The sequence below is a fragment of the Marmota flaviventris genome, chromosome 9 (assembly GCF_047511675.1).
Source record: "Marmota flaviventris isolate mMarFla1 chromosome 9, mMarFla1.hap1, whole genome shotgun sequence".
NCBI lineage: Eukaryota > Metazoa > Chordata > Mammalia > Rodentia > Sciuridae > Marmota > Marmota flaviventris.
The window spans coordinates 5085373-5100755 of NC_092506.1; the positions used below are offsets into that span (position 1 = coordinate 5085373).

The window sequence follows — 15383 nt, forward strand, 5'->3', positions numbered from 1 at the left end:
ATATATATATATATATATATATATATATATATATATATATATATACACACACACACACACACACACATATATATATAAGTTCAACATCTCTAGCAATCAGAGAAATGCAAATCAAAACTACACCAAGATTCCTTCTAACTCCAGTCAGAGTGGCAATTATCAAGAACATGAGCAACAATAAATGTTGGAGAGGATGTGGGGGAAAAGGCACACTCATACATTGCTGGTGGGGCTGCAAACTGGTGCAACCACTATGGAAAGCAGTCTGGAGAAACTTGGAATGGAACCACCATCTGACCCAGTTATCCCACTCCTCAGTTTATACCCAGAGCACTTAAAATCAGCATACTACAGGGACACAGCCATAACAATGTTTACAGCAGCTCAATTCACAATAGCCAAACCGTGGAACCAACCTAGGTGGTGTTCAACAGATAAACAGATAAAGAAACTGTGGTACATACACAAAATGGAATATTACTCAGCCTTAAAGATAAATGAAATTACGACATTTGCCAGTAAATGGATGAACCCAGAATATTATGCTAAGTGAAATAAGCCAATCCCAGAGAATCAAAGGCCAAATGTTCTCTGATACGCAGATGCAAATTCACAATAAGGAGCGGGGAGGGAAGAACAGAGGTAATTTGGACTAGACAGAGGGGAGTGAAGGGAGGGGAGGGGCCTGGGGGTAGAAATGATAACAGAATGAATTGGACCTTATTACGGCAGGTGCATATATGATTGCATATCCTGTGTAACTCCACATCATGTACCACCAGGCGAATGAGAAGTTATACTCCATTTATGTACAATGTGTCAAAATGCACTCTACTGTCATGTATAACTAATTAGAACAAATAAAAATATATATAAAAAACAAAAGCACAAATTTTTTTCAGATTAAAAATCCATCGTTTTATTATTTCATTTTCTCACAATTAAAAATATTCACATAATCATGTACAACCACAAGAATGGGAAGTTATACTCCACGTATGTATAATATGTCAAAATATACTCTACTGTCATGTATAGCTAATAAGAACAAAAAAAGATGAATAAAAAATTAAACAAAAATACTCACATAAAAGTTTCATTTTTTTTTTTTAATGATTAAAGTGCTGAGTGAAGGACGCAGGTGCTGCGCCCCACCATGACATCTCGGGGTCTGCGCTGCATGATGGCCATCACCCAAACACACGACTTCAGGGTCAAGTCCACTGGGAGTGTGCTGGGCTCCTCACAGTGAGACAGCTGGCCGCTGCGGGCCCTGTGAGTCCATCCCGCTGACACACGACTCTTACCACTGGGAGGGGGTCCCCACGCTGGCCCTGGAGTCTCTGTCGGGGAGCAGGACAGGGGTCTCCCAGTTTGGGGAACACCGCCCAGCGGGACTTGGGGAGGGCGGAGGAGCCCATGAGGCAGCCCAATCTGGGGCCAGGGCAGCAAGGTTGGTAAGATCTGCTCCCAGACAGACGCGGCCTCAGGCATCCCTGAGACAGTGACCGAGCACCCACCAGACGCTGTGCAGTGGCAGAAAGTCGTCACGGAGACAGTCGCTGTTCTCTAGGCCCTCCCAGGGCGGAGGACCACAGAGGGTGCTGGGCTCGGCAGAGGACCTGGCTGGAGGAGGGGAAAGGCCTGCCTCGCCAAAGCCCCAACTCTGGATGTCAGCGAACTGGCACCGTTTACTGCAAAAGGGAAGAACGCTGGGAACACTAGTTCTAGAAAAACTATTTTGGCCAGAGCATAAGACAGACAAGGAGAAGGTTCTAGAAAGCAAAGAGGCCCACTAAACCTGATGTCCTCCACTCCAGATCTCGTCTTTCACCAAAGGAGATCTGGAGTGGAGGCCGGTGGTGAAGCTCGGAGCCCAGGGGGTCCAGGCATGGGGGAGGGCACAGGCAGGTTCTGAAGCTGCCACCTGAGAGCAGGCAGTACAGCCATCCCCTCTCCCTCCCCACCCAGTCTCCCTTCAGAAACCAAGCTGGGCGGGGAAAGCGGGGAGGACGGCTTCGCCCACAGAAGCAAGCTCCAAGCCATCCTGCTCTACAACCACCTGGCCACAGTGAGCCCCATCACAGAGACCGCCTGCCCTTCCCGGTGGATCAAGGGGGCAGCTGCCTGGAGAGTGGACGAAGACTGGAGGGCATCCAGGCTGGCGCGTTCCAGCCAGGGCCACAAAGCAGCTATGAATGCCCATGGAGCCCTTTCCTGAGAGTGCTGCCAGGCAGGTACCACCTCCCCATCTGGGCTGACGGGGTGGGGGGGGGGGGTGCAGCCCAGGGAAGGAATTAAAGGAGCTCACGTGTATTCTGGAGCGAGCTGGGGAGGAGCGCAACCATTTACTCAGTAATTACACCTGCCTTCGGGCTAACGATGAAATTAGTTTGCACTGGGGCCAGAGCCCCAGCAGCCCAGGGAGGGCTGTGGCAGGACATCTCAGCAGCTGGAAAGCGCGCACCCAACAGAAACCACCAGTATCAAAACCAGCTTGTCTGCAGGTGGCAGAAGAACTGATGCCCACAGCCAGGAACTGGCTGATGGGCGGAAACCACTGGAAATCCAGCCCTCTAACACCTAGCGGAGGTCACCACTGACCACCGGCAAAGTAAAGATCAAAGGTTGCAATAGGTGGCTCTGAAGTTTATCACCAAAGAGAAAATGTGCAAGAAGAATCAGCACAGTTTTTCTTTTTTGAGAGAGAGAGAGAGAGAGAATGAATTTTTTTTTAATATTTATTTTTTAGTTTTCGGCGGACACAACATCTTTGTTGGTATGTGGTGCTGAGGATAGAACCCGGGCCACACGCATGCCAGGCGAGTGCGCTACCGCTTGAGCCACATCCCCAGCCCCAACACAGTTTTTGAAAAGAAAAATGAGGAAGAATTTTGCACAACTGAGCTCAAAATATATTCTAGTGGTAGAGAGAGCAAAAAACGCAGCACACGAGACCAGAGAGAAACGGGCCACGGGACAGGAGGGTCCAGGACCTGGAGCCAGGCACCCAGGGCACCACCCACAAACGATGGCACTTTACCTTTTTTTAAAATATTTTTTTTTTTAGTTGTCGATGGACACAATACCTTTATTTATTTTTCATGTGGTGCTGAGGATCGAACCCAGTGCCTCACACATGCAAGACGAGCGCTCTACCACTAAGCCACAACCCCAGCCCCAAAAGACGGCATTTTAAATAAATGGGGACAGGTGGGGCCACTCCCTCAAGGTGTTGGGCAACTCCTAATGCAATGGCTAGATCCCTACCTCATACCACATACAAAAATCAGCTAGAATGAACATGGGAATGTAAAACACAAAATAATAGTAGTCGTCATCATCCTCCTGGAAGATAGAAAAATATTGAAAATCTGGGGATAGAGTAATAATACATGTAACCCAGTCATAAGGGGAAAAAGAGTTTTGATTACATGAAACTTTTTAATGTATTTATAATAACATATTGCCAGGAAAAAAAAAAAAGATTAAGGACCAGCTAGAGACCAGAAGGAAAACCTGGAACAAAATCAGCAAAGAATTAATGTCCTCGTTTAGTAAAAAGTTCTTACAAATCAATAAGAAAAAGATAAACATCAGAAAAATAGGCCAAGGAGGAGAGTAGGCAATTCGCAGAAAAATAAAACAAATGGCCTTGGTAAGGAGGGAAGCGCAAATCAAAACATGTTGTAATTCTAAACCAAACTGATGCTAATTTAAAAAAAAAAATCTGTTGAATGCCAGCATTGGAGAGGACACAGGGAGGCCAGTGTTTGCATAGCTTCTTATGGTATAAATAAAAAACCTAAATGGATATACTTTGACAAAGAACATATCCTACAAAAACGTCTGTACACAAGTGCCCAGAGAGACAGCAACAGAGCCTGAAGACACCCATCACCCTCCGGGGGTAACGCAGGGACAGGCACCTGCACCAGGAAAGACCACTTGGCTTCTTAAAAAGAACAGAGACACAAAAGCAAAGATACAGAAAATGTTCATAATATTTAATTTGCGTAAAAGATGAGTGCATGTTTGAAAAAGTGTAGCATGCTAAGATACATGTTAAAGGTCTGGCCATCTTTAAGGGGAGAAATAAAACAGGCAATAAGTAACAGACACCTGTCTTCACAGACAGAGGCACCAGGGCGAGCACTTGCTTCAACATGCAGACAGATATTTACACACGGCTTCTCTATGGGACAATACGTAAATATGCTAACATATACATGTTTTCACGTGTTTCTTGCACTTAAAAAATATGAGGTAGGGGCTGGGGTTGTGGCTCAGTGGTAGCGCGCTTGCCAGGCATGGGTAAGGCTCTGGGTTCGATTCTCAGCACCGTGTATGGATAAATAAATTAAATAAAGGTCCCTCAACAACTAAAAAAAAATTCACAAAATATATGAGGCGGGAGGATCTCAGGTCTGAAGCCAGCCTCAGCAACTTCGTGAGGCTCTAAGCAAAAATAAAAAGTAAAAAGGACTGGGGAGGCGGGGTTAAGTGCTCCTGGGTTCAATTCCTCATAACAAAAGGGAAAAAAAATGTATCTGTGAAACGAAGTGGCCAAAAAGCACAAGCCAAGCCGGTGAACATTACCAGGGAAGCGCAAACCCAACCACAGTGCGATGCACCACACGCTTACTAGAGTGGCCAGGATGTCACCAAAAAAAGGCAACTAGCCAGCACGGCCTGAACTGGAGAAAGCGCAGCTCCCACCCCGCAGGTTACGGTGTCCAGCAGCTCCCGAAAAAGGCAGAAGTCCTGTGAGGTCCAGCAGCCCCCCTCTGGGCACACCGGAGGAGGAAGCAGCACTACATCAGCGACAGAGATGTGCCCCGCAGATGTGCCCCACATCGGAGCATCATTCAGCCTTTAAAAAGGAAACCCGGATACCCGCTGCCACTCGATCGAGTCTGGAAGACACTGCGCCGAACGTCGGTGCTGAACGCTAGCAAAGAAGCCAGGCAGATCCCCCAGAGCGAGGGACCTAGAAGAGCAAATCCCGGGGACAGAGAGCAGAACAGAGTGGCCAGGACTGGGGGGCGGGGCACGGAGAGCGACTGCCCGGTGGGCACCAGGCTTCTGTTTGGGGTGATGGAAAAATCTGGAAGCAGTGGCGACCATAGGACTTCAGAATGCATGTGCCCCACTGGACCGTACACCTAAAAATGGCCCCAGAGGCCAACTCTGAGTTACATTCCTGAGACTGAAAAAAGCAGTTCTGAATTAAAAATAAATCGGCTCAGCAGCAGATGAGGGCCTGACCCCACCACCCAGCACGCAAACGGGGCTCTCACACGGGGGAGGGCAGGCTCCAGGGGAGCAGTGCTCACAGCCCACTCCCCTGGAAGCCCGAAAACCACCTGGCAGTGCCCGCTAGAATTCCAGCTGCCTGGCACCATGGGAAATGCAGGGCAGGCAGGGCTGTGCCAGGTCGGGCATGAGAGGGTCACAGACACAGTGCCAGGCTCGGCACTAGGGACAATTTCCAATGTGGCGGCACTAGGTGGAGCCCACGTGGCCAGATACCCAGAAACCAAGTATCAGTCTGGCTGCGGGCAGCCAGGCTGCTACAGCCCAGAACAGCCCCCATTGGCATGTCCCACTGTGCAGCTGCGGGAGCAGCGGGCAAGAAGGACGGCCACACGCACCCAGGCTGGATGGGCCCTCAGTACTCACACAGCCACGAGTGGCGGGAATGTCATACTTTACAGGAGCCGGTGTGACATGCTTCAGTTACACCAGCAGCTGGTGGCAGGACCACACCAGGGAGGGCTGCCCAGCCTTGGTCCCCCACTGGACACGTCTGAGAAGACAGCTGCTGACGACCAGCAGGGGCCTGGGGCGGGCCTCCTGCAGCAGGGCACAGTGTGGCCACGCAGGACTCACAGTGGAGGGACTCGGAGTAGAGTCCAGGCTCAGGCACAAGCTGGGGCGGGGGGGTCCCAGGGAGGGCACAGAGCTCAGGCCCAGGCCAGCTGTGCAGGCCACCCCTCACCCGGACAGCACCCTGAGGCTGCCCATCTTGATGCCCCCGGACCCAGGAAGAAGACAAGTTCTGTGGGGCAGCCCAGGTGCTGGGGGGATCCCAGGTGCTGGAACTGTAGAGACAAGGCCACAAGACTGGGAGGTCACAGGCCAGACCTGAGACAGGAGGATCTGAGACTGGGACCTGAGACTGGGGGAGCCAGGCAGCCCCGTGGGGAACCCAAGGAACAGAGCGGGGAGCAGCAGAAGAGGCTCCTCCTGCGGGCACCCTGTCCTCGTGGTCCCTCCTGAGGGAAGAAAACCACAAAGCCTCGGGCCTGAGATGGCCTCACAGACTGGGGACAACTGTCTTTGTTTTACAAATAAGGAACCTGAGGCACAGAGAGGGGCGTGCTCCCCAGAAGACAGGGGGGAGCACCAGGCCCCATGGGGTCCGTGATGGCCCGGGTTCCTGCGGTGATGGGCACAGCTGTGTGTGCCACAGCCTTGCTGGGCACCTGCCTGGGAGAGGAGCCACCACCGGATTCTTCAGGGGACACCAGGGACACCCAAAAGCTGAAACCTCTCTCCTCCCTGGTGAACCCTGGCTTAAGTTTAACCACAAACCCCTGCACCCTGGCAGGCTGGTAGCGATCGCTCAACAAAGTGCATATTAGATTAAATACCATGGAACAAAGCAAATAAGAAAACACCCAGGAAGTACAGCCCCCCCAACCCCCAAAAATGGGCTCAGAGGCAACTTCCCCACAACCTTCATGGGGGGCTGGTGGCAGAGAGACCCCAGGCACAAGGAGCAGAGGACAGGGAACACGTGGTGGGATCTGGGGCACTCAGGCTCCATCACAGGGCTCACACCAGGGCCTGCTGCCACCCCCACCTAGGACAAGCTGGACACCAAAGGCTGGGCCTGGAGCCACAGGACAAGTACACGGGGCTCAGGAATGGGCAGGAACCACTGTGGACTGGCCATCACGCCAGGGTGGCCTTCCCCACACAGGGAAGGGCACAGGACCTCCTGCTCCTCCCCAGAGAGCAGACCCCACTCACCCAGAGGGCAGCCAGCTCTGCTCCTGGCGTGCAGGGCCAGCCACCCTTGGGGACCAACCCTGACCCAGCACAGACCCCCCAACATCTTTACCCCCCTCCCGGTCCCCACCTGGGCCCAGGCACTGGGGACTCCAGCTATCCATCGTGCTCTCAGGGACCCTCTCAAAGGAAACCCAGCCCAGAACAGGCGCTCTCACATTGCTCCCAGGGTGGCCTGCGGGAAGGGGCTCCGCGTCCATCCCCCCAGCACCCACTCTCTGAACCCCCAACTCCGCGGAGGTGGGGACGAAGGCCAAGAGCCAAGAGATGGTTTTCCAGGGCTGAAGAGGAGGCAGAGAGCAGACCGCCAGCCGGGCCCAGCCTCCCTGCAGCCCCACAGCTGCCTCTACCCATCACTCTGGGACTTGTGCTGCCCCCGGGATGGCCCTGCAGGGCGGCTGGCTCGGAGCCCACAGGCCACTGAGCAAATGTGCGAAAGGAGCCAGACACCACCAGCCCCCAGGCCGCCCTGCCAAAGTCCCCATTCTGAGTGTGTGTTAAGTGGCCGCCCTGGAGCCTCCTTTACCAATGTCCCCCACTGAACACTCACTCCACTCTACCAGCAGCCCTTGGGGCCCAGGTCCTTCTCCCCTGGGACCATAACATTTCTGAACCTCAGCAGGAGGATCTAAGATTGAATCCTGCCACTGTCCTACTCCACTAGGGCACCCTGGCCCCCAGCTCATGCTGCTGCAAGAAACACCAAGATCAATTCAACCAAGGTGAAGGGATAAACAAAACGTAGTCTGTCCATACAGTGGAATAGTATTCAGCCGTCAAAAGGAATGAAATACCGACACAGGTCCCAGAACACCATGCTAATTAAAGAATCAGACACAAAACCATGTGAGGCAAGGTCCATTTGTAGAAAATGCAGCTGGGCTCCGCGGTGCACACCTGTAGTCCCAGTTACTTTGGGAGGCTGAGGCAGTAGGGTCACTTAAGGTCCAGACACCCTTGGGGACCAACCCTGACCCAACACAGACCCCCCCAAACAAGACCAGGAGTTCAAGACCAGCCTGGGACCCCATCTCAAAAAAAAAAAAAAAAAAAAACCCTACACACACACACACACACACACACTACCCAGACCAGAGAGAGGCACAGAGACAGCACGCTGGACGGCAGTAGGGATATAGTAAATCATGGTGTAATGGGCATGGGGTTTTCTTTTGGGGTGATGGAAATGTTTTATTACCTGATAAGAGTGATGATTATAAACACTGGATCTGCCAAATGACTGTGAACTGTACACATTAAAATGGCTAATTTTTTATTATGTAAGTTTCATCTCGACTTTAAAGCCATCCATTCCACTCCTCACCTAGAGCAGCCCCAGCCCCAGCTGCATCTCCGTCACCCCTGCCTGAAGTCTCTGCGTCACACCCAGTGCCCGAGCTGAGCTCTTCCAGCAGACACCTCCAGGCCCTGTGTGGTGGGGCCCCCCTCCCATACTGCAGGTCAACTCCTGTCCCCACCAATCTCACAGGTTACAGAAAGAACACCAAGGCGTGCAGAGTGGACAGCTGCCCAAGCTCCCTCCAGGGCACAGGCAAAGCCGGGACGAGGTGCAGGGTACCAGGACTGTCCATGCTACCTACCCCGCACCCACTAGGTGCTGCAGCAACCAGTCCGTCAGTGGACTGGACATCCAAGGTCGCACACAGAAGACAAATCCAGACTGTCCTAACAGCCTCTGGACCTTCCAGGCCTGAAAGACCACAGACCCCATCCCACAACTGCAGTTACTGCCGTTCCGCCACCACCATCCTTCACCTGGGCCAGGGATGGCGCCCAGAGCCCCGCACAGCACTGACACCTCCCGCCACCTGAGAGAGGAGGAGGCTGCCAGATAAAGATACTAGACACAGAGAGGTGAAGTCAGCCACCCAAGTCAAACAGCAAGTGAGCACCCAGAACCCTGCCCTGCCCCCAGGCCTGGCAGCCCCTCCACAAGCAGAAAGAGATGGCCAGTCCTCACCTGACTGCGCACACCCCCACCCATGAATGAATCTGCTGAATGCCTGGGTGGTGACACACGGTGGCCAAAATTAAACTGGTTCCAAGTATGTGGGGAACCAGGAGGTGATCTCCCCAGAGAGGCCAGAAACCAATGCTGCATCCTTCAGCTTGATCAGGTAATCTCTTGGACCAGAGGGTGCAAGGCGTGGACCCCTGCTTCAGAGGGGCTCCGCACAGCATTTACTTAGCCCAACACCTGCCTGTCCTGCCCTGGGGGGCGGGGGACAGGGTGCCTCTGCAGAAACCTGAACAAGTGCCGAGCTCCCAGGGGAGGAGGCCTGGGGCTGCAGAGGGGAATGCCGGTCCCAGCACCGCACAGGGCCCACTAGAACAAAGGCATTTCCGTGGGCTCACAGCTTTAAATTGCAACAGGAAGCAATCGGGAAAAATAATTAGGTGTCGACTTGCTGCCTTCGTTCCAGGCCTCAAGAAGTACCCATCTGTCAGAAAATCAGGCACAACCTGGAAGAACCGTCAAGATGGTGCCATACAAGAGTCCCGGTCCCCTTCCATTTTAGGACTGATTACCACTTAGCTGGCGTCCCCAGGCCTGGCTTCCTAATGTTAAAACAATCAACTCTTTTTTTTTTTTTTTTTTGCCTCATACACAACTGAACTCCACAGATGGAACTCTTTCTCCTTAGGGTGTTGAATCCCACGCCCCTCAGGCATTCGATCCCAGCAACGTCACCCCAAAACGCACAGGAAATCCAAAACTGCAATGAGGTGGAAAGCGATGCAGCCGGCTTAGAAACCCCACCTTTAAAACAAACAGCTTCCCAAAGAACCCCTTCTGCCGCGGTGACCCAGGCATTTCCGGAAAGAGAAGGAGCAGCGCTGGCCTGAACGATCCAGACCGGCATTGTTTTGGCTTCACCTTGTTTTGCTAGCACCAGAGGAGGCCCAAAAATGTAAACACCATTCCAGGGAGAAACTTGGGGTGCGACTCCCACGGAACTCCAGGCTTGCACTGGGCACCAGGCCGGCTGGAGCAAACAAGTGCCCGGCTCCCCCTGCTCCTGGCCACCCCCCAAACCTCCATCCAGAGGCCCCGGCACAGGGAATGTGAGCACAGATTCAGGGCCAGCCCCTGCAGTGGCCACACTGGAAATATTCAGAGAGACAGCTGTTGGCCTCGATGTGAAGCCCAGACAAAGAGACCTGAGGCTCCCCCAACCCTAAACTGCCACCAACAAAACACCAGGTGTGCACAGGCACTTGTGGGCGGTGTTCACTTGGACAGCCACACTCCAGAAAAACAAAACACGCACACGAATTAGAACGACTTAGGTAGCAAGAGGCTTGCTTCAAAAACCACATGGCAATCTCCAAATTAAGAGAACATGTGTAGCCTTTCCAACTGCTTAGGTTTCCCAAGTCCTCCCGACCTCAGCTCCACCCCCAGGGACACACGAAAAGTTAGAGACGGTTCCCAGCCTGCCACCAACCCCACCCGCGGGGACAACTGAGGCAGGAGCACAGCTGCCCACACATCCCCACACTCGGGGACCACGTCACCCCACGCAGCCGGCCCTGGGGTTGGGCACTGGTCAGTGACGGCCGGGCGCCAGCATTTGGGGTCCCAGTGGCCAGATGGGTCCTTCGGGTCGTGCGGGCACCTGGCAGGTGTCATTCGGTTTGGAAACCGACAGCCACGCAGTTCAAAGGGGCAGCAGCACGGGCCAGGCCGCCCCGCGCCAGGGCTCAGAACTTTCTGGCAGCAACTTAAATCGGCTCTCGGAGCTCGCAGGCCGCGCGGCCGTAGGAGGCAGCTCCCGGCGAGTTCCCGGGACGCTCCCGACAGGCCAGGCCTGCCCCGCTCCGCCCCGGGCCACCGCTCCCCGCTCGGCGCGGCCGCCCCCGTGCCCGCGGGCAGGTGAGGACTCGCCCGCGCCGCACCTGGCGGCCGGCGGGTCGCTGCCCACCGAGCGCCCTGCCCGCCGGCCCGGGACGCCGCGTCCCCGGGGAGGGCCCGAGGTCCAGACAAAGGGCCCGCGCGGCCCCGGGGCGGAGGGGTCCGCGGCGCGCGCCCGACTCCCCCAACTTGCGAAGTCGGCCCCCGGCGGCGCGCGCCCCGCACTTGGCCGCCGGGCGCCGGGCCATTGTCCGCGCGGCCCTCGCCCACCTACCCGCGGCGGGGGCCAGGCTGCAGCACAGCGCCAGCAGCAGCAGCGGCGGCGGCGGCGGCCGGGGCGGCGCCGCGTCCATGTTGTCCGGCCGGACGGGCCCGCGCGCTCACTCGGGCTCCATGGCGCGGCGGCGGCGGCGGCTCCTCGCGCGGCTCCCGGCGCCTCCCGCCTCCCGCCTCCCCCTCGGGCGCCGCGGACCAGGACGACGGGGGAGGAGGGAGCAGGGCGCGCGGGAGCGGAAGCCGCGCCGGTCTCCGCCCCCCGCCGCCGCCGCCCGCGCCCCCCGCGCCGGCCGCGCCCTCCCGCGGGCGCCCCCCGGAGCCTCCCCGGGCAGGCGCCGCCCGCCCGCCCCGCGCCGCCCCGCAGGCCCCGCGCCCGGCTTCCGCGCGCCAGGCCCGCAGGCCCGGCCAGTCCCGGAAGCAGGTGTGTCACCTGTAGAGCCAGCTGCGGGGACCCGGCCCTTACGGGTGGGGAAACTGAGGCACCGGACCGGCGGCGTCGCCTGGGGCACCCGGCAAGCCTCCTCGGGGCTGGGAGTCCGGGCCCCGCGCCAGGGCTGCGCGCTGTCCGGCGACCGCCACCACTGGAGCCGGGCAGGGTCCCCGGAGGGAGGAGGGTCCGCCACACCTGTCCTCACTTGGGGACGGGGGAGAAAGGCTACGGAGCAGGCACAGAAGTGGACGGAGCGGTCGGGCTGGGAGTGGGTGAGCTCCACGTTTGACTTTTAAACCGAACGCACGCCCTCGATGGTCATTATTGGATATCAAAAGACTGAGCGATAGCCACGGTGGCCAACACGTGCTGGGCAGGCCAAGGGAGAAGCCCCTGGACCCCACATCCACCCTTGAGTCCCCTGGTCAGCAGGCAGGGAGCTCGCGGCAAGCCACCTCAGCCTCAGGGCCAGAGGGGCGCAAGGAGGGGCGAGTCACCCTGGCAGAGCCGGATGGGGCGCCGGAGGGGCTGTGGACCAGTGGGCCCAAGTGCAAAGCCCCACCGGGCCTTTGACAGGCGTAGGTGAAACCTCCCGGCCTTCTTCACTCACTGGTGAAAAGCAAGGCTACATGCCTCACATGAACACACCTGTACTCAGGCTGCAGTGCGACAGTGTCACAGAGCCACTGGTCAGGCAGAGAGCGTCTTTGCCCTCATGGGCTTTATACACTAGGAGGAAACAAAAATAAATAAATTAAAATAATACAGAAAAAGTAAACAACAGCTTCATTAAGAGCCTGAAGAAAGCCATGGAAAGAAAGGGTGTTCTGTCTGAGGACACCTGGGGACCAGGAGCTTGTGCTTGGAGGAAGCGTCAGGCAGAGAAAACCCCTGGTGAAGGCCCCAGGGCAGGAGCTCGGCCGCTGGGCTTGTGGGGGATCCACCAAGGGCCCAGGTTGCAGAAGCTGGAGGCTGGCGGGGAAAGCTAGGCCTATTCCTGCACCTCTCCACTCCATTGCCCCTTCTCCCTCCTCCACTTCACCCAGCTATGGCCACAATGGCCTCCCAGGTCCTCAACACAAGACACACTCCTGCCCCAGGGCATGGTCCTTGCTGTTCCTCCTGCTGGAACTCGTTTATCCCACTAATCCACCTGTCTCACTCCCTGACCTCTTCAGGTCCCCAGCCAGGCCTTCCCTGAAGGCCGCTCTTTGAAAACTGCAAACCACATGCCAGGTGCAGTGGTGCACCCCTGAAATTCCAGCAGCTCAGGAGGCTGAGGCAGGAGGATCCAGAGTTCAAAGCCAGCCTCACCAAAAGCAAGGTGCTAAGCAACTCAGTGAGACCCTGTCTCTAAATAAGATACAAAATAGGGCTGGGGATGTGGCTCAGTGGTCGAGTGTCCCTGACTTCAATCCCCTGGGCCCCAGGAAAAAAAAAAAATTGCAAAGCACAGCCCTCCACCACCCACCCACCTTGCCAGCACTGCCTGCTGGGTCTCTCTGCTTTGCTTTTCTGTTTTGCACCAATCACCATCTGACACGCTGCTATCTATCGTCCCTCCACTAGAGTGGACGCTCCAGGAGAATAAGCTCTGTGTTTGTTTTGTTCCCTGAGTTTCCTGTGCCTAGACCAGGGCCTGTCACATAGTAGGTGCTCGATAAGTATTTGTTGGAAGAACAAATAAAGTGAAAGATCTAATTTCCATTTCTAAAAGTAGTACTCTGGCAGCTGAGTGGTGATGGGACACTCAGGCGGATGTGGGGACAGGTCAGCAGGGGGGCAGGATGGTAGGAGCCAGGAGAGGTGGCATCTGGAGGAGCTGGAGTCAGGCTTCTACAGGAAGAGCTGATGGGACTTGCTAAGGTCACTGGCTGTTGGGAGGGGAGGGACCCAAGTGGCCCGCCTGCCGTAATGGCTCTGCTGGCCACTCAGTACAGCAACTGGTCCAAAGTTCAGGTCCAGATTCTAAATTAGGAAGGGAGAGGAGAAGTGAAGCCCTTACAGCCAGTTGTGCCAAGAATCACAAGGAAAATGTACCAAGAATTTAAAAAAATATATATCAAGAAGGGGCTACCAGAGACCCCCAGGGAGGGAAGGGACTGGGCCCCAGGTCCCCAGGCACATGAGTGCAAGACCCCAGGTTTCCTGACTCCAGTAGAACTTCCAGAAATGTCCTTTCTGAAGAATTCTCCAGAACGCCTCACTCCTTCTTCCTGTAGGATTCTGACGTTACAAGGACAGTAATTTTTAGACTCTTCAGCAATGTGACGAGCAACCAGAGAACGTGCTAAGCTTCCACTTCCCGAGGAGCTGCCGCCTCGGCTCACAGGCCACCGCACTCCTCCTGGGCCTGGCGCTTGGAAGCACTCTCTGTTCATTCCTCGGACGCCAGCTCCAGCCCCGGGGGTCATGAGGGCCCAGCACCTGTCCCGTCTAATCGTTTCCGGGGACAGGGGCTCAACCGGGGTCCAAGTGGGGCCCATCAGAGGCCGTCTCTGCCCCGTGACACTTGGTGCAAAGCGACTCTTTGGGTCCCTCCCAAGCTGGAACGTGCTGACTTGGGAGAGCTATTCCGGGCACAGGAGCCCCTCCCGCTGGCCGGCTGACAGGAGTGGACAGAGGTGTGCCCTGGGCCTCTGAGCCACCGCACCCTCCCCAGGGAGCCCCATGGAGACCCCCAGTGGGATGCCCACTGACCGCCCATCCCTCGGAGCCCACAGTGGGCACCACCTCCCAGCAACCCTGCGCCAGGAACGGGCAAGAGGAGGCACCAGCAGTGCGGGGACGGGGAGGGCCCCGGAAGGCTTGGCTGCAGCTGCAGGGCCGAGGCTGGACTTTGCCCTCTCTGGGCCTCTTCATAAAGTGGTCAAGATGCTCAACTCCTGTCTGTCCCCAGTGTTGATGCGAGCCTCAAGTAAGACTTGTTGAAACACTGTGTCCATGAAAACTGTGGTGAGCGCGTGCCCAAGACGGGCTGGGAGTGGCTGTGCCAGGCACCTGCTGGCAGCCACCCCTCCCCCTCCCTCCAGAAGTCGTCATCTGTCCCTTGTGACTCTGAAGCAGGTTGTTCAGCCCTTCTGGTCATTCTGCTGGCTGTCAGCTTGCCTCCGGGGAGGGAGGCCTGGACAGGTCCTGGAACGTTTGGTCCACTCAGCAGATAGGGACATGCGGGTCTCATTTTCCCATAAAACCACCTGAGCTGGGAACAGTGGCGCATGCCTGTAATCCCAGCGGCTTGGGAGGCTGAGACAGGAGGATTGCGAGTTCAAAGCCAGCCTCAGAAAAAGCAAGCCGCTAAGCAACTCAGTGAGACTGTGTGTCTAAATAAATACAAAACAGGCTGGGGACCTGACTCAGTGGTCGAGGGTCCCTGAGTTCAATCTCTGGTACCAAAAAAAATAAATAAATAACACGTAGTGGGCTCGGTGGTTCCCCCCCCAAAAGATACCCACATCCTAGTCCCTGGAACCCGTTAATATTAACGTGTTTGGAAAAAGGTCTCTGCAGGTGGTCTCTGGAGATGAAGAGACCATCCTGGATTATCCAGGTGGGCCCCGAGTCCAGTGACAGGTGTTCTTATAAAAGAAAGGCAAGCAGGGCTTAGAGGCACACGCATGTAACCCCCGTGACTTGGGAGGCTGAGGCAGGAGGATTGCGAGTTCAAGGCCAGCCTGAGTGAGACCCTATAAAGAAGGAGAACAGAAAGAAGAGAAGAAAACA

At 55.8% G+C, this 15383-nt stretch overlaps 1 protein-coding gene across 1 annotated transcript in view; it reads right to left on the bottom strand.

Moving 5' to 3' along the window:
* Positions 1–11388, bottom strand: part of Lrp5 (LDL receptor related protein 5) — a 97722-nt gene extending 86334 nt beyond the window's left edge. The window contains exon 1 of the mRNA XM_027944051.2: positions 11229–11388. Coding sequence (XP_027799852.2) covers positions 11229–11307 — 79 coding nt within the window. The 5' untranslated portion in view covers positions 11308–11388. The remainder of the gene's footprint in view (positions 1–11228) is intronic.
* Positions 11389–15383: the final 3995 nt, after the last annotated feature.